Source organism: Bison bison, unplaced genomic scaffold (genome assembly GCF_000754665.1).
Source record: "Bison bison bison isolate TAMUID 2011002044 unplaced genomic scaffold, Bison_UMD1.0 scf7180017864143, whole genome shotgun sequence".
Classification (NCBI taxonomy): domain Eukaryota; kingdom Metazoa; phylum Chordata; class Mammalia; order Artiodactyla; family Bovidae; genus Bison; species Bison bison.
The window spans coordinates 3,290,606-3,310,031 of NW_011494715.1; the positions used below are offsets into that span (position 1 = coordinate 3,290,606).

Below are 19,426 nucleotides of genomic sequence, written 5' to 3' on the forward strand. Positions count from 1 at the left end.
TGTTGAGCTGAGGTTGGATCAAATTGTTGGGATTTTGCTGCTGCCTATGAAGGCAGATCTGTTACCTAGATGTTGAATGAGGGTTAGGCTAGCCTGCCAGGGCTTTATATTGCCAGTGTAAGTGGACTGAACAGCCCACTAGTTCTCTGATTGTGGAATGAGTTTTGAGTTGGCCTACAAATATCTGAAGTTGTCACTCTGGATGAATTAGTCACGTGTGACTTGCTCAATCTTACTGGTTCTTTGTTGAGTTTTTTCATTCTCTGTCATTTTTCAAGAGAGAGAAAATTATTTTTGAGTCTTTTTTCCTGCCTTTGTCTATGCCTAATGGTGATTCTGTATTAAAGACCTCTCTAGCACTTAACTTGCGATAAATATGAGCTATGGCACCCTGCTGCCATTCCTCAAGTCTGGAGATCTCTAGTCAGTCTGTCTTTTGCTTTTTAGCTTTCAGAGATATTTTTTTGTCTTCTGTTTAATTATATCCAGAGTATTTAGAGAAAGTAAGCAGAAAAACGTGGGCCTATACCACTTTGTTCCAAAAGCAAAATTGGTTACAGATATTGAACAGTGTTCTACATTAAAATGTAATCAAATGTAAATACCTTTTCAGTAACACTCCAAGGAACAATAAAAGTCAAGTTCATCATTATTTACTATATAAAGAATTTAGTTAGGCTTTATAGGAGATACTAACATTTATGAAAGACATAGATAATACTCTTGAGTACTACTAATATGACAAGTCTAGTGAGGAGAGCAATGTAGGAAAGATAAAGAAAACCAAACATTTTATTATAGGGAGGTAATAGTAGGTATTTGGAGAAGGCAATGGCACCCCACTCCAGCACTCTTGCCTGGAAAATCCCATGGACGCAGGAGCCTGGTGGGCCGAAGTCCATGGGGTCGCTAAGAGTCAGACACCACTGAGCGAATTCCTTTCACTTTTCACTTTCATGCATTGGAGAAGGAAATGACAACCCACTCCAGTATTCTTGCCTGGAGAATCCCAGGGATGGGGGAGCCTGGTGGGCGGCTGTCTATGGGGTCGCACAGAGTCGGACACGACTGAAGCGACTTAGTAATAGTAGTAGTAATGGTAGGTTCTATAGAACAGATTTTAAAATAACAGGAGACTTTTGCTGAGTTTTTGTGCTGTTGTTGCTTTTAATATATATCTTAGGTAATTGAGTAATTTATGGCTTGAGGCAGAAAAAAACAGGTATTACTACTTATATCAATTTAACATATGTAAATTAGGATAATCCCAGCAACCCAGGACTTATGGTCACCTTATCCTTAAGATTTTTTTTCTTTGAACTATTTATTGTGGAAATATTTACACACGTACATATATTTAGAGAATAGTGTAATGAATCCTTAATTGCCCATCATCCAAGTTCAATAACTATAAATCTCTGACCAGTTTTCAGTCTTATATACTCCCCCAGTGCCTCTCTGCCTTATAAATATTTAAAAACAAATTCTGTGCAGTTTCTAGAGTCATTCCACGATCAAAACAGTAATCACTTTTATTGTATGTGTTTCCTTTTCTCTCTTTCAGGCCCTTTTCTAACCATCCCCATCCATACGTTGTATTTTGTTTTACTTGTAGTGCCGGTGTTCTAATGATTCCACTCTGCCAGAAGACAAAGACTTAATGATTAGTTCTGCAGTTCAGAATAAGGAGCCAGACCAACTGTGACTCCCAGCCCTGCCTTCCTTCCTCTCTGAACCAATAATGGTAGATTCATAATGACTGTGATCAAATCTCTGTTGTATATGAGGATTGTACCCTTGCTACACTGGCTTGGAGTGTTTCTGTTTTTTACAGGACACACTCGGGCTGAGAACTTTCAATATCACAGTCCTCCAGAAGTGGTAATTCCTTTGAAGATAACTGGCACTAGAAGAAGTATGAAGCCTCCAGGTCGGCTCTCTTACAGCCTGCACTTAGGGGGTCAGAGACACGTTTTCCACATGAAGGTCAAGAAACATTTGCTGTCCAGACACCTCCCAGTGTTCACCTACTCAGAAGAGGGTGCTCTCCTGAAGGACCAACCTTTTGTCCAGAATGACTGCTACTATCATGGTTTTGTGGAGGGGGACCCAGAATCACTTGTTGCCCTCAGTACCTGTCTTGGTGGCTTTCGAGGATTATTACAGATAAATAATGTTGTTTATGAAATTAAGCCCATGATTTTTTCTACCAAATTTGAACACCTGGTGTATAAAATGGAGAGTGAAGAGACCCGATTCCCAACCATGAAATCTGGTTTTGTGCAAGAGGAAAGTGTAGAGCATTTTGAGTTTCAAGAGACTGGTAATTGCACTCTGAAACAAAGTCATTATGAAGGCTGGTGGATCCATTCATTCTTTGTTGAAATGGCAGTGGTGGTAGACTATACTCTATATAATTACTTTAAAAAGAATGTCTCAAAGGTGAAGGAGGATTTATTTACTATTGTAAATATAGTGGATTCCATTTATCAGGTGATAGGTATGAAGGTGTTACTAATTGGTTTGGAGTTCTGGACTCAAAGAAACCTTGTTGAAATAGATGCTGTACAGAGAGCTCTGAGAGATTTTTGCGTCTGGAAGGCTAATAACATTGATGCTCGCATAGCACATGATACTACACATATTTTTATGCAGAAGACATTAAGAGGACTAAGTGGCATAGGCTTTATCGCAGGAATGTGCAGACCACACTTCAGTTGCGCAGCTGTTACTTTTGCGAACAAAACCTTGGCCATTATTGGAATTGCAGTGGCTCATCATTTAGGTCATAATTTGGGAATGACTCATGATACTATACTGTGTGTGTGTTCAGCAGGTCACAATAGATGTATAATGCGTCATGACAACCCACCAATAGCGAAGTTTAGCAACTGTAGTTATTCTTTTTTTTGGGAGTATGGTGTACAGAAGGCAAAATGTTTGCGGTACACCATATACACAAAGGACATATTTTCAAGGAAGCGCTGTGGAAATGGTGTTGTTGAAGAAGGAGAAGAGTGTGACTGTGGATCTTTACAGCAGTGTTCAAGAGATGCCTGTTGTCTGACAAATTGCAGTCTGAGTTTTGGGTCTGTTTGTGCTTTTGGGCTTTGTTGCAAGGACTGCAAGTTCTTGCCATCAGGAGAAATGTGTAGAAAGGAGGTCAATGAATGCGATCTTCCAGAGTGGTGCAATGGATCATCCCATATGTGCCCAGATGATGTATATGTAGAGGATGGAATTCCCTGTAATGACATTTCCTACTGCTATGAAAAGAGATGTAATGATCGCAATGCACACTGTAGGCAGATTTTTGGCCGAACAGCAAAGAATGCAAACGACAGCTGCTACAGACAAATAAACACTCAAGGTGACCGTTTCGGTAATTGTGGAACCGAAGGCCCTACATATCTAAAATGCAATATGTCAGACATCTTCTGTGGAAGAATTCAGTGTGATAATGTGGCAGAAATTCCTCTTCTGACAGAGCATTCTACAATGCACGGAACTCGCTTTAACAATGCCACCTGCTGGGGTACAGACTACCATTTTGGGATGGACATACCGGATATTGGTGAAGTGAAAGATGGCACAGAGTGTGGCCCAGAACATGTCTGCATCGGAAGGAAGTGTGTCCATATCTCTCGCTTGGATAGTAATTGTTCACCTACGTTCTGTAACATGAGGGGGATCTGCAACAACAAACATCACTGCCACTGTAACTATAAGTGGGACCCTCCTAACTGCGTAAAACGAGGGGATGGAGGTAGCGTTGACAGTGGCCCACCCCCTAAGAGAAAGAAAATACCCAAGATTTATGTGGCAATAGCATTATTTATTTCACTGTTAATTTTATTATGTTGTCTTCTGTTGCTTTGTATGAGGAAAAAGCCTAAGGAAAAAAAGGGGAAAAAATAGCCTCAAGAGGAAAATCCAAAGCAAAAAACTCTGAGTCAACATGGGAAATAAAAACAATTACTACCAAAAAAATGTATCTGAATAGATATGCATTAAAAAAACGTAACCCCTATAATGTTTCTACTTATTCTTCTTCATTTTAAACAATTAGAAATTTTATTTTTCTTCATATTTATTTCTTTATATTTTCTAGAAAAAGGCATGACACATGGGTGCTTTACCAGTTTTTAAGTTACTGCTTTTGAGCTCCAAAGCTGCTTCCCATTTTGTATTCTGCATTATAGGAACCACATTTCTGCAGTATCAGTCCTCAGATCTGTGGTAGGGTGAATGCCAGGGACTTGGAAATCTGGGTGATCTGCTTCCTGTATGTCAGTCTTATCTCAATAACAGATTTTACAGTGGCAATTATACTTTGTTTCAATATCCTTTTAAAAAATTCAATCCAAAATAAAAGAAAAATAAAACAAAACAAACTTCAATCCAGACCAACCTCACTGTGGGTCTAAAATAAGCTAGCAGAGCTGGCTAGGACTGAGCCCCAGGTCTTTGATCTTTCTACCAATGTCTCAAATTCTTTGCACTAGCTTAGCAGTACCTGCAGGAAGAGCTTTGAGTCTCATTTTTGAGATCCATGGATCCAGTCCTAAAGTTCTCTAGATTCAAGTATCCCAACCTATTCTCTTTACTCTTTGGCTTCATGAATGAAATCACCATCTTTAATTGGTATTTTATGGCTGTTAACCAGTTACTAGCAGAATGCCTCCCTTTACTTGCTGTGTTCCTAAGTAGCTTTGGTACCTAATTTCTTATATTCAATTCTATCCCCTACAATCGCTAAGTATTCTTTTCTGACTGAATTCGATTACAGTACTCATCTTGGTACTCTTGAGAAACCTGTATGCAGGTCAGGAAACAACAGTTAGAACTGGACATGGAACAGAAGATTGGTTCCAAATAGGAAAAGGGGTATGTCAAGGCTGTATATTGTCACCCTGCTTATTTAACTTATATTCAGAGTACATCATGAGAAACACTGGGCTGTAGGAAGCACAAGCTGGAATCAAGATTGCTGGGAGAAATATCAATAACCTCAGATATGCAGATGACACCACCCTTATGGCAGAAAGTGAAGAAGAACCAAAGAGCCTCTTGATGAACGTGAAAGAGGAGAGTGAAAAAGTTGGCTTAAAGCTCAACATTCAGAAAACTAAGATCAAGGCATCCGGTCCCATCACTTAATGGCATGGGGAAACAGTGGAAACAGTGGCTGACTTTATTTTTCTGGGCTCCAAAATCACTGCAGATGGTGACTGCAGTCATGAAATTAAAAGACGATTACTCCTTGGAAGGAAAGTTATGACCAACCTAGACAGCATATTAAAAAGCAGAGACATTACTTTGTCAACAAAGGTCCATCTAGTCAAGGCTGTGGTTTTTCCAGTGGTCATGTATGGATGTGAGAGTTGGACTATAAAGAAAGCTGAGCGCTGAAGAATTGATGCTTCTGAACTGTGGTGTTGGAGAAGACTCTTGAGAGTCCCTTGGACTGTCGGGAGATCTAACCAGTCCATCCTAAAGGAGATCAGTCCTGGGTGTTCATTAGAGGGACTGATGTTGAAGCTGAAATTCCAATCCTTTGGCTACCTGATGTGAAGAGCTGACTCATTTGAAAAGACCCTGATGCTGGGAAAGATTGAGGGCAGGAAGAGAAGGGGACGACAGAGAATGAGATAGTTGGATGGCATCACGGACTCAATGACCATGAGTTTGAGTGAACTCTGGGAGTTGGTAATGGACAAGGAGGCCGGCGTGCTATGGTTCATGGGGTCGCAAAGAGTCGGACACGACTGAGTGACTGAAATGAACTCATCTTGATATAATGAAGAAAGTGGGACTGAAGAAATATCCATTTTTTTGGTTTGTTTGCCACTGCCCTCAACAATTTTGGGGAAATTACTGAAATCTACTGCAAGTTTCCAACAAAATTTTAAAAATTACATATTGGTAATAACAGTTGTCTCTAAATTTCTGGGTTTCTTTAATTATAAAATGGGATAAGAAAGACACTTTCAATTTTAGGTAAGTCTCTGTAGACAAGCAATTTTTCTGAAAATAACAGCTGTACAATGCCAAGTACATTTCTGAAAATGACATATATTTTGAAACAATCACAGAACTGTGGAGGAAATGAAGATTAGAAGATTTTAAAATTACAAGGAAGAGAAAACAATCTGAATTGTCAGTACGTTTTCCCCTGAAATAGAAATGTTTGTTCCCTATAACATGATGATTTTGCATATTAATTAATGATCAAATTTGACCTATCCAGTTCTAATTCCTCTGTTGAAGTAAAAGAAACCTGAAAAACTCTTGGTGTGTAGAATACACTAGATTCATAAATTAGGCACTTAAGGGCATCAACTTCAAAATCAGTTTTTCCCACACCACTTTTGCTGAGTTTAGATTCATTTGCTGGGCAATAGGTTGAAGTCTCTAAGGACAGAGTTATCTACAGTCTATTGTAGTTAGGGAGAGAAGACCTAGTGGAACGGAGTTTGACTCAAGAACATGTAAGTTCTTCCCTTTAAAACATTTGGCTGATTTTGAAGGAGCTTGAGGTATAAGCTAGAAAATTTAGTTTTGAAGATTTGAGTATTAGAACATAGTCACCCATTTGTTTTGCAGCTGAGAAAATACAGGCTTATGGGTTCCCAGTAGAAAGTACAGTAAGGTGTATATGTCTTTCCAAAACCACACTTATTTCTGACCAAAGTCAATTCTCTGTTCTATTAAGTTATCAGTCATTCAGCCTATTTTCCAAACAGAGAAAAGATATAAACTTCTAAAGTTGAAGGTACGTCTACTCTGAACTCCTGTGGTTCCTTATATATAGAACATGTGTGAAGTGAAGTGAAAGTTGCTCAGTTGTGTCTGCCTCTTTGCAACACTATAGTCCATGGAATTCTCCAGGCAAGAATACTGGAGTGGGTTGCCAGCCCTCCTCCTAGCATACAATAAAGCATTATTACATATATAAAAGGAAAAAATTAAGGTCAATAATAAAGGGAAAACAACAACAAAGAGTAAAAAAGGAGATAGAAGCCAGCTAAAGGATGATCCAAAGAGTGGAAAAGACGATAATGAAGAAAAATACCTATGACTACTATTTCAGAGAAACTAGAAGAAAAATGAACAGACCATGTGAAAGAAGGTAGATTCATTTCACCAGAAAATTGCCATCTATACAGACTTGTTACATACATATTCTAGAGCTTAAAAATAAAATATCTAAATTCAGAAAATCAGTGGACAGTTTGAATCATACACTGCATTGTAAAATTACCTAAATTAGTTAACTATAAAAAAAGTAAAAAAAAAAATCAGTGACTAACAACGTAGAAAAAACATTAAAATATGGAAATGATATGTGAAACATATCAATAAATCTGAAAACATTAAAAAGGAGCATCATTCGAGGAAAAAGAATTGAAGTAATAAAAAACATATAATGAAGGAGAATTTCCCCAAAGTATGAAAACATATTAACCTACTGCTTTAAGAAAATCAATGAACTTTAAGCAGAACAAGCACATGGAAATACATACCTAACCATATCATATATAATAAAACTGTTGAACAAGAGGCGCTGAGAAATCTTAAGAGCAGCCAGAGATTAAAAAAAAAAATCCGTATCTTAAATGACAATAAAAGAGATGATTAACTTCAACAAAAATGATTGAGTGCAGAAGACACTGAAATAACATATTTACTGAGTAAATTGCAATTGTGTGTGCTGCTATGCTCAGTCATCCAGTCATGTCTGATCCTCTGCGACCCCATGGACTGTAGCCCACCAAGCTCCTCTGTCCATGAGATTCTCCTGGCAAGAATACTGGAGTGGCTTGCCATTTCCTCCTCCAAGGGATCTTCCCAACCCAGGGACTGAACCCACGTCTCCTGTGTGTCCTATATTGGCAGGCAGATTCTTTACCCCTGAGCCACCTGGGAAGTTACTAAACTACAATTCTTTTGTTTCTGAATATACTGTTCAATAATGAAGAACAAAATTTTCCTTTGGCAAACAAATCGTTGCCACCAGGCTAGCACTCAAAGAAATACAACTTTTGGGTTTTTTTGTTTTTCCAGTCAGGAGAAACATGATACCAGAAAGAAACATGAATGTTCAGGTAGGTGCAAATATATTTGTCACAAAAGTTGGGAGGTATGTAAATAGAGATAAAAGTTCTAAGCTTTTAGCAGTACTGGGAAGAGGTAACTTAATGATGTGGATTATACTATATGATGTTGCAGATGCATGTTGCAAATCTAGGGTAATCATTCAAACAATTGGATTACACACTTAAGAAATGTATTGTAACAAGAGACATAATAAATGACATTTGTTTTTACAAATACAGGCAAGTGAGGGGAAAACAAGCATAATGCAGACATGTGGAATAAAAAAATATATGACTGGTAGATACAAGATCTGTGTAAAATGGATCACATTAACCAAATATAAATGGAGAAGGAAATGGCAACCCACTCCAGTATTCTTGCCTGGGAAATCCCATGGACAGAGGAGCTGCGAGCTACAGTCCATGGGGTCACAAAGAGTCAGACATGACTTAGCGACTAAACAACAACAACAACAATTCTTTTAATACCTGATGACAAAGACTTTAAGGCATAAAGCATTATGATAAAGAAAGGGCAATATTTTGTGATGATAAAAGGTAAATTAACAGGGAGATAGGACAATCTTAAATGTATATGCATCCAGTAATAAAGACAGGGAAGTACAGAAATAAGCAAATCTAACAATCACCAATAGGGGACACTTTTCAACCAGTTCTCTCAAGAGTAACAGAAAGAGTAGAAAATAAACCCTGCAGGCCCAGGAGATTTTCAATACATAATTAACAAACTTGATATAATAGATATACAAAGTTGTACAAGGGCTTCCCTGGTGGCTTAGCAGTAAACAATCCATCTGCAATGCAGGAGATGGAGGAGAGATGGATTCGATCCCTGGGTCCAGAAGATCCCCTGAAGGGGGACATGGCTACCCACTTCAGTATTCTTGATTGGAGAATCCCATGGACAGAGCCTGGTGAGCTACAGTCCATGGGGTCAGAAAAGAGTTGGACACGACTGAGATGACTGAGCAAGCACACACAGGTACACAAAAACAAACGTGATAAAATAGGCATATAAAGATCAGGACGTTTTCAGTACATAATTAACAAACTTGATATAATAGTTATATAAACTTGATGTAATTTAACCAAACATGGCTAAATTCACTTTGATTCATCTGCATATGAGCTATTATCAAGGTCAACCTTATGATGGGCCAAAGAGAAAGTCTCAACAAATTTCACATGGTTTTCATTTTAAAAAGTATATTTTCTCTAAACATTATATAATTAAGCTGAAAATCAATAGCTTTAAAGATAACTAGAAAAACTCCAACTGTCTGAAACAGTTCTGACTCTAATCCCACATCTGACCTCAATTAACATTCTGCACCCAACCTCAATGTGTGTATGGGGGTGGGGTGTTTCTTACACCACCAAGAAATTCTCCTGGGCCAGTTGGGAGTTCTACAATTCAACTCAATTCTAATACTACCTTGAGATAGTGTCAGATCCCAGAGGTTAAGGGCTTAGTCCTACATGATTGCTCTCCCCTCCTTCAGATTCCAATCATAAGTCCAGGCTGTAACCTGTGTTTCTGACCAGCCAGCTATAAATATGTTGGACATTCCAATGACCACTTCTTTGAGATCAGTTAATTTGTCAGAACAGCTCACAGAACTTGGATAAAAATTCCACTTACTAAATTACCAGCTTATGATCAAAAGATATAACTAGAAACAGATGGAAGGAATGCATAGGGCAAGATACATGTGAAGGGTGAAAGGCTTCCATGCCTTCTCCAAGTATACCTCTCTCTCTGAATCTCTATGTGTTCAGCAACCCAGAAGCTCTTTGAACTTCACCCGTATGGAGTTTTATGGAGGCTTCATTACTTAGGCATGATTCATTAAATTGTTAGTTATTGATTATTGAACTCAAACCCCAGTCCCTTTCCCTTCCATGGAGGTAAGAGGCAAGGGAGATTGAAAATTCCTACCCTGTATTCACAAGGTTTGCTCTGCTGGTGTCCAGTATCTCTCTGTGGGTGGTTTCTGAAAGTCACCTCATTAACAAAACAAAGGGCAACTTTATTCCTCTCAACCCTTAAAAAATTCCAAAGTTTTTAGTAGCTCTGAGACAGAAACTGGGATTAAGCTCAAATATATATGTCTTATCATAAATCACAATATCACAACTGGAAATAAACTATATATTTCCAAATAATAATATGTCAAGGAGGAATTAAAACAAATTAAGGAATAATTTGAATTGAAATCTGAATAACTACAATATATGTAAATTACACGGTATTTACACCAAAGCAGTGTTTTACAGGCGATGTACAGTCTTATATAGCTCAGCTGCTAAAGAATCCGCCTGGTGCAGGAGACCCCGGTTTGATTCCTGGGTTAGGAAGATCCCCTGGAGAAGGGAAAAGCTACCCTCTGCAGTATTCTGGCCTGGAGAATTCCATAGACTGTATCGTCCATGGGATTGCAAAGAGTCAGACACGATTGAGCAACTTTCACTTTCACAGTCTTATATACACATGTTGAAAAAAAAAAAAAGGAAAAGACTGAAGATGTATTGATTTAACTTTATATGTCATGAAGACAGAAAAATAACACTTTAGATTTAAGGCAATTAGAAAGCCATAATACATCAGGAGAAGGAATCAATGAAATTAAAACAAATGCACATGGAGAAAATCAGCAAGCAGAAAATTTGGTTCATTAAATGAACTTAAAATATCAAAACTCATGAAGAAAATAAAGAAAAAACACAGGTTACCATGAGTCTAAATAGAAAGGGGACATCACAAATGAACATGTATAATGAAAAAATGAAAACTTGACAATTTGGATAAATAAAAAAGTTTATTGTACAAGTCAAACTACCAAATCAACATTAGAAATAAATATATTAAAGAGGTTTAATTAGTGTATCAGAGAATTGGTCAAATAACTTTTTCAGTGAAATCTTTAAAAACATAAGACATATATACTATTACTTTCACAAGAACTTTAAGAAAAGGAATAGTTAAAATTTCTAAAATGATGATACACTCCAAAGCAATCTAGAGATTAAATGCAATCCCTATCAAAATACTAATAGAATTTTTCACATAAATAATTCTAAAATCTGTATCAAAATATGAATGATCCCAAACAGCAAAAAAAACACTTTAGATGAGATCAGATCAGTCGCTCAGTCGTGTCCGACTCCTTGCAACCCCATGAATCGCAGCACACCAGGCCTTCCTGTCCATCACCAACTCCCGGAGTTCACTCAGGCTCATGTCCATCGAGTCAGTGATGCCATCCAGCCATCTCATCCTCTGTCGTCCCCTTCTCCTCCTGCCCCCAATCCCTCCCAGCATCAGAGTCTTTTCCAATGAGTCAACTCTTAGCATCATGTGGCCAAAGTACTGGAGTTTCAGCTTTAGCATCATTCCTTCCAAAGAAATCCCAGGGCTGATCTCCACAAAACAGGGGTTATCACACTCCATGACTTTATACTCAAAACTATGGTAATCAAAACACTATAGTACTGGCACAAAAGCAGATGCACAGATCAATGAAACAGAATATAGAGCCCAGAAATGAATCTACACTTATATAGGCAATTAATCCATGACAAAGGAGGTCATACAATGGGGGACAGACAGCCCCTTCAATAAATGGTGTTGGGAAGACTGGAAAGCTATCTGCAAAAGAAAAAACTGGACTACTTTATCACATTATAAATAAAAATAAACAACATGGATTAAAGACAGTATAAGACCTGAAACTATAAAACTTCTAGAAGAAACATAAGCAGTGCACTCTTTGACACAGCTTTGGCATTATTTTTTGCATGTCTCCTCGGGCAAGGGCAACTATTTCACTTAGTGTAATATCTTCAGTTTATCAATATAGCATGTGTCAGAATTTTATTCCTTTTAAAGTCTGAATAATTTTCCATTGTACGTATACTCCACATTTTATTTATCCATTCATCTTTTGAGAGACATCTTCATTTTTCTAACTTATTTGGGTTTTTTTTTTTTTACATCTAACAAATATTTAAAAGGAGATGTGAGATATTCAGCCAAAATGATTCCAGAGATTAAGTGAAAGATCAGGCATAAAAACATAAACCTGAAAGTCCTGGCATAGGCCTTGATAATATCATACTGAGACAGTGTGGTCACAGGGATCAAGTTCAAGTTACCAGAAATACCTTCCCTTGTTCCTGATTTCACAGAAGAGAGACAAGATATTTGTGTGAATACTGACCAACAAAGACATCCAGTCCTTTAGGAGATTTTACCCGTGTGAATACTTTGCCTCTCAACCTAAGGAGTCAAATTTCACAGAGATTGTCCTAGTCCTCAATGCAGGGTTATTACTATACAAAGATGGTGCTTCTTGAGCAGAGAAATGGGAATATTTGGTTGTATTTACTGTTGTTTCTAGAAGTAATTGTGGGTCCTGGGAAACACCTGTCATATCTGCTAGAGCTAACATTAGGCAGCATCAGCTCCTGACCAGAGACTCCAGTCCACCATTCATGGACCAACTGAACACAGGTCCCCTCAGAGGTAAAGCAAATTTTTTTAAATCAATAATATTAATGTCGTTTTTGTGTATCTACAATACACCAGGCACTCTATAACAGTTATATCTAATTATCACAAGGGTCTTGTGAAGTAGGGATACTGTCTGGCATATTGTAACTACTTGGGAAGATCCCTTGGAGAAGCAAATGGCAACCCACTCCAGTATGCTTGCCTGAAAAAATCCCATGGACAGAGGCACCTGACAGGCTACAGTCCACAGGACTGCAAAAGAGTCGGACACAACTGAGCTACTAAGTTGCCACAACAATAAATACTAGTAAATAAAGAGAGAGAGAGACAGGAAAATAGAATGTGGTCAGCATACAAGGGTGGTTTATTAGGAATATTCAGAAACTTCAACATGAGATCAAGAAACAGCTATTATGACCTGGCACTGGTTGGGCACAACTTTTGACATTCATCATCTATGTGGCTAGCACTGCTCACTCTACCCTGATGTTCCCCTGTAGACTTCCCTGCCCTGACCACCACCTCTCCAAAGCAGCATCTACACAGGCACACACAGTGTGTGGTTAAAGACGCTCCTCTCCCACCATTTCTGGTGGGTGGCCACAGCTGGAACAGGCACCGCCTCTTGCTCAGCCCCACACAGCAGACAGCCCAGGCTAGTCAAGGTGCCTCCAAAGCAGCTCTTATTTTCCAAGGCAGGTAACCTTACCTAGGACTGGACCCCTCCCAAGGTGGCTCCCAACCCCACCTAGGGCACCCAAATGAAAAATACCTGAGACAAATGAAAATGGAAATCCAATATTCTAAAAATCAATAGGACATAGCAAAAGCAGTTCTAAAGAGAAAGTTTATAGAGATATTGACCTATTTCAAAAGAATAAGAAAAATCACATGTAAACAATCAAACATTACATTTAAACAAATTGAAAAATAAAAATAAACAAAGCCCAAATTTAAGAGAAGGAAGGAAATAATAAAAATCAAAGAAGAAATAAAAGAAATAGACACTAAAAAAGAAAATATTAATGAAACTGGTTTAAGAGCCAGCCCTTTGTCCGAAAAGATAAACAAAATTGACAAATCTCTATCCAGACTCATAAAGAAAAAAGAGCAAGGGCTCAAATAAAATCAGAAATGAAGAGACATTATAACTGATACCACAGAAATAAAATAATCATAAGAGACTGCTGCAAACAGTTGTGCAACAACAAACCGGAAAACCTAGAAAAACAGATAAATTTCTAGAAACACACAAAATTGCAAAACTGAACCAGGAAGAAATAGGAAATATGAATAGACCAAATACAAGTAATTAAAATGAATCAGTAATCAAAACAATCCCAACAAACAAAAGTCCGGGACTAGATATTAATAATTTCACTGCTGAATTCTATCAAACATTTTAAGAAGCATTAATACCTCAAACTTCTCAAACTATTCCAAAAAACTGAAGAGAAAGATTTTCAAACTCATTCTACAAGACTGATACTATCCTGATAAAAAAACCCCAAAACAGTAAATATATATATATATATCTCCATTAGTAAAGAATCTGCCTGCAATTCAGGAGACCATTTATATATATATAATACATAAGATATATTATATATAATAAATTTATTATACATATAAATTTCCAATATCTTTGATGTCATTGATGCAAAATTACTCATCCAAGTACTAGCAAGTGGAACTTCCCTGATGGCCCAGCAGCTGGGACTCTGAGAGTGCACTGAAGGGAGCACCAGCTCAGTCCCTGGTTCGGGAACTAGGATCCCATATGCCGTGTATGTAGCGAGGCCAACAAACAAACATTAGCAAGCAAAATTCAACAACACACGAAAAGACTCATACACCGAGATTAAAGTGGAATTTATTACAAGGATGTAAGTATGATTCAACATCTGCAAATCACTCAATGTGATTTACCAGATTAACAAAACAAAGTTTAAAAGTCATATAATCCTCTCAAAAGATGTGAGAAAAGAATCTGATAAAATTTTATTGATAAAATTCAATGTCAATTTATGATAAAATCTCTCAACAAAATGGGTATAGGAGGAATGTACCTCAACATATTAAAGGCTATTTTTGACAAAGTTACAGCTAAAATTACACTCAACAATGAATAGCTCAAAGTTTTTCTTCTAAGATCAGGAACAAGACAAGAATGCCCACACTCATTGCTTTTATTCAACATAGTATTGGAAGTCCTAGCCAGAGAAAATAGGCAAGACAAAGAAATAAAAGACATCCAAATCAGAAAGGAAGAAGTAAACCATCACTGTTTACAGGTAATATGATACTATACACAGGAAATCCTAAGGACTCCATCGAAAAACTGTTAGAACTAATGAATTGAGTAAATTTGCAGAATATGAAATTAAGATAGAGAAATCTGTTGTATTTCTATACAGTAGTAATGAACTATCAGAAACAGAAATTAAGAAGTAATACCACTTATAATTACCTCAAAATGAAGAAAATACAGGAGTGATGTCAGTATCTTGGTGGCATGAGATGTTCCCTTTGTCTCTCCTCTTCTATCTATAAGCAGTAAAACATCCGTAACTCAACAAAGGCACCTCTGCCCCACACACCCCATTATGAGAAAATCCTACACGTCGTGTACTAAAGGTAGGTGACCTGGACCACACAAAGGAGCTGGAAGCACAAAACAAAGGAAGTGGTGCTTATAATCGCAGACCCCCAGCAATGGTGGCTGAGCCTACAGTCCCAGCGAGCTGAGCAGCCTCAGGACAAGCCACACGCACCACACCAAGTGCACAGCAGAGTGGTGCCTGCAGCCACAGGGAACCTGACAGCGGGTGTAGTGGGGCCTGCAGCTCTGCCCCTCCCGTGGTGCAGGTGCCCACGATTCCACCCCTCCTGCTCATAGCGGAAGAGTTTCTGAACCCGAAAATCCTGGTCATGGCTGAGACACCTGTAATACTTGTTTCCCCTCCCTCTATTCCCACCTTGCAGTGGCAGAGTCTGTGACCAAGTAGATCCCAGATGCGGTGGGAAAAAACCACCATCCTGGTAGCCCAGTCAGTGACACCATTTGTGGTGAGGCACCACTGGCCCTGGTGGCACAAACAGCAAGGAGGGCAGCAGGCAACACATCTGACAGAGGTGGTAGAGGGTAAAACATGCCAATTCTAAAATATAACCAGGGGCAGCACCAGGTAAGAGAAAATAAAAGCTTGTACTATAGAGCACACCTCAGTTCAGTTCAGTTCGGTCGCTCGGTCGTATCTGATTCTTTGCGACCCAATGGACTGCAATATGCCAGGCTTCCCTGTCCATCACCAACTCCCGGAGCTTGCTCATACCCATCAAGTCGGTGATGCCATCCAACCATCTCATCAACTGTCATGCCGTTCTCCTCCTGCCCTCAATCTTTCCCAGCATCACGGTCTTTTCCAGTGAGTCAGTTCTTCACATCAGGTGGCCAAAGTATTGGAGTTTCAGCTTTAGCATCAGTCCTTCCAATGAATATTCAGGACTGATTTCCTTTAGGATGGACTGGTTGGATCTCCTTGCAGTCCAAGGGACTCTCAAGAGTCTTCTCCAACACCACAGTTCAAAAACATCAGTTCTTCAATTCTTTAGTAGCACCACCTATTGGAAAACAAAAAAGGCATCTAATTATTAATCTGTTGACTCAGTACAAGCAAGTTTAAAAAAAAAAAAGATTTACTTTAGAAGAACATTATTCACTACTTCACATGTGCTTGCAGAAGAACAAGTCATCAAGCACCGTGAAGAACCTGCATAACGCAGTGTCACAGAAAGAAAATGACAATTCTCCAGAAACCAAATTTAAGCTTAAACTCACGGAATACTACAATCTGAGAGAGAATTCAAAATAGCTGTCACAAAAAAAAAAAAAAAAAATCATAGAGCTACAAGAAAACTCAGAAATTTTCTTCAAGGATAAAATTACTGAACAGAATGAATACTTTACTAAAGAGACTCAAACTATAAAAGAGAACTAAACAGATATTTGGAAACTGAAGAATTCAATGAGTGAGATGAAGACTGCATTGGAGGACTTCCCTGGTGGTCTGCCTGCCAATACAAAGGACGTGGGTTCAAACCCTGGTCTTAGAGGATCCCACATGCGGTGGAGCAAATAAGCCCATACGCCACAACTACTGTAGCCCACACACCCTAGAGCCTGGGCCTCACAAAAGAAGCCACTTCGGTAAGAATTCATGCACTGCAGCTATAGAGTAGCCCCTGCTCCCTGCAACTAGAGAAAGCCTACACGCAGCAGTGACAACCCAGCACAGACTATAAATAAGCAAATAAACTTTTTAAAATAAAGAATGCATTAGAAAACATTAGAAATAGCACAGACCCATATGAAAGAGAGAATTAATGAGCTAAAAGATAGAAATCTAGAAATTATACAGATAGTAGAGGAGAGAGAATTAAGATCTAAAAAACATGAAATTCTATGAGAACACAATTCAGCTGGAATTCTGTCACTTCCACTTAGCTTTGTTCACCGTAATGTTTCCTAAGGCCCACTTGACTTCGCACTCCAGGATGTCTAGCTCTCTAGGGTAAGTAACCACACCATCATGGTTATCCCAATCATTTTTGTGTAGTTCTGTGTATTCTTATCACCTCTTCTTAATCTTTTCTGCTTCTGCTAGGTCCTTGCCATTTCTGTCCTTTATTATCCCTATCTTTGCATGAAATGTTCCCTTGGTATCTTCAATTTTCTTGAAGAGAATTCTAGTCTTTCTCATTCTATTGCTTTCCTCTATTTCTTTGCATTCTTCACTTAAGTTATTCTTATCTATCCTTGTTATCCTCTGCAACTCTGCATTCAGTTGGTTGTATCTTTTTTGCCTTTCGCTTCTCTTCTTTTCTCAGTTATTCATGAGGCCTCCTCAGACAGCCATTTTGCCTTCATGCATTTCTTTTTCTTTGAAATGGTGTTGTTCACCGCCTCCTGTACAATGCTATGAACCTCCATCCGTGGTTCTTCTTTCATTTTTATTCTGCTAGAAATATTTTCTGATTTTCCTTGTTGTGGTTTCTTAAGTACACTTATCATTTAAAGGTGGACATGTAATTTCCAAATACATGGGGGTTTTTAAGTACTTTTGATATTAATTTCTCACTTTGATATTAATTTCTCATTTAAATGCCTTCTTCTTTGCCATCACCCTCTATTTTTTCAGTCTCCTAACTTTATTGAGGTTTTCAATGGCTAAGTCAAAGATCTCTCTTGGTAAATGTCATATTGCACTTAAAAATATGTGGGTTATTTTCAAATATCATTTGATATTGATTTCTAACATAATTTCACAATAAGAGAACAAACTCTGTGTGATTTCAATACCTTTAGACCATGAGCTTTTTGCACCTTGTTTTATGTCCCTGAATACGATCCAGTGTCTCCTAGTTTGTAATCTATGGGACCTTGAATAGAATACGTATCCTACTGTTGTGTGAAAATTGTATAAATCTTAATTATTTTGAATTGGTTCATGGTGCTTTTCATGTCTACTATATCCTTCTACCTTCCTGTATATTCACTCTATTAATTCTTGAGTTTGATATCAAAACTCCAACTAAAAATCTTAATTTATGTACTTACAAAATAATTGTAATATATAGTGGAATTATATGTAATTTTGTTCTGCATTTCCAAGTCTCTGGTAAATGTGTTACCATATTTTCATAATTTAAAAGAGGAAAGAGGAAAAATAACAATAGTGTCCACAGATATACAAAGGCTTATAAGAGAAGATGATGAATAGCTGTAAGCTGACAGACTGTATATATGACTGGTTTCCTAGTTAAGGAAATAGTTTTGGACCAGGAGAGAGCATCATATGAAAACTGAATTATGCAGCCTCAAGGCAGGGAAATTCCAGAACCTATGAGAGAAGGGTAGGATAGAGCCTTCCCTAGTGCCTTTGGAAAGAATAGAACCTTGTGGTTCTATTAATACTGATACCGGACTATTCACTGATACTGGACTTCTTGTCTCCAGAATTGTAAGGCAATAAATTTCTGTTATATCACTGATTTTTCCATACTTTGTTAGAGCAGCCCTAGTAAAATAATAAAGAGATGAACAAAGTCACAGTCAATTTGGCCATTTTTAAAAGTGGCTGTGATGAAAGCCAGAGAGAAAGTGAAATTTTCCAATACTGGAAATAGTACAGATATAGACATCCTAATGTGGAAAGGTAACAGAAAGAACCCAGCAGACCCCAAACTTGTAGCCCTGCCAATAACCTTCTCTGGGTCCCAGGCATAAAATCACAAGGATTATCAATAATCTTGCTTCCCTGGTTTACTCCAGCCAACCTGCTATTTACCATTAATTTATGACATCAAGTTTTAACTGCCAGTTAGTAAATTTGCCTGTTAAATTTATTCCCACATTGTTCCCTTACTCAACTCTTTCTTCTTCTAAATTTAGCTGACCTTTTTAATGACAGTGTTTCCGTAAGAGATTAATTATGTGCACACATGAAGTGTCTCTGAGTTATTCAGTTAACTAAAAAGAAGTAGGGGAATGATCAAAGTATTGAAACTAAAGTGCTTATAATGTATGTTTGGAGCTCAGTGGTTGAGAGTCAGGAATACATACCAATTTATTCATACTGAAGAGTAATTAGAATTAAAGTTTGAAAGATGTTGGAGCCACAGTGAGAATGGGTTTTAGCCAGTTGTCACCATCTGTAGAACTAGGAGACTCTTGTTGCTGAGCAGCTAAATCCACAATTTAATCAAATCAGAGACAAAACACAAAGGGGTT

At 38.0% G+C, this 19,426-nt stretch overlaps 1 protein-coding gene across 1 annotated transcript; it reads left to right on the forward strand.

Moving 5' to 3' along the window:
- The first annotated feature begins 1,782 nt into the window (after nucleotides 1-1,782).
- ADAM29 (ADAM metallopeptidase domain 29) lies at nucleotides 1,783-4,028 on the forward strand. The gene has a single exon (XM_010840262.1). The coding sequence runs from the start codon at nucleotides 1,783-1,785 to the stop codon at nucleotides 3,916-3,918; it is 2,136 nt and encodes a 711-aa protein (XP_010838564.1). The 3' UTR covers nucleotides 3,919-4,028.
- The last annotated feature ends 15,398 nt before the right edge of the window (nucleotides 4,029-19,426 follow it).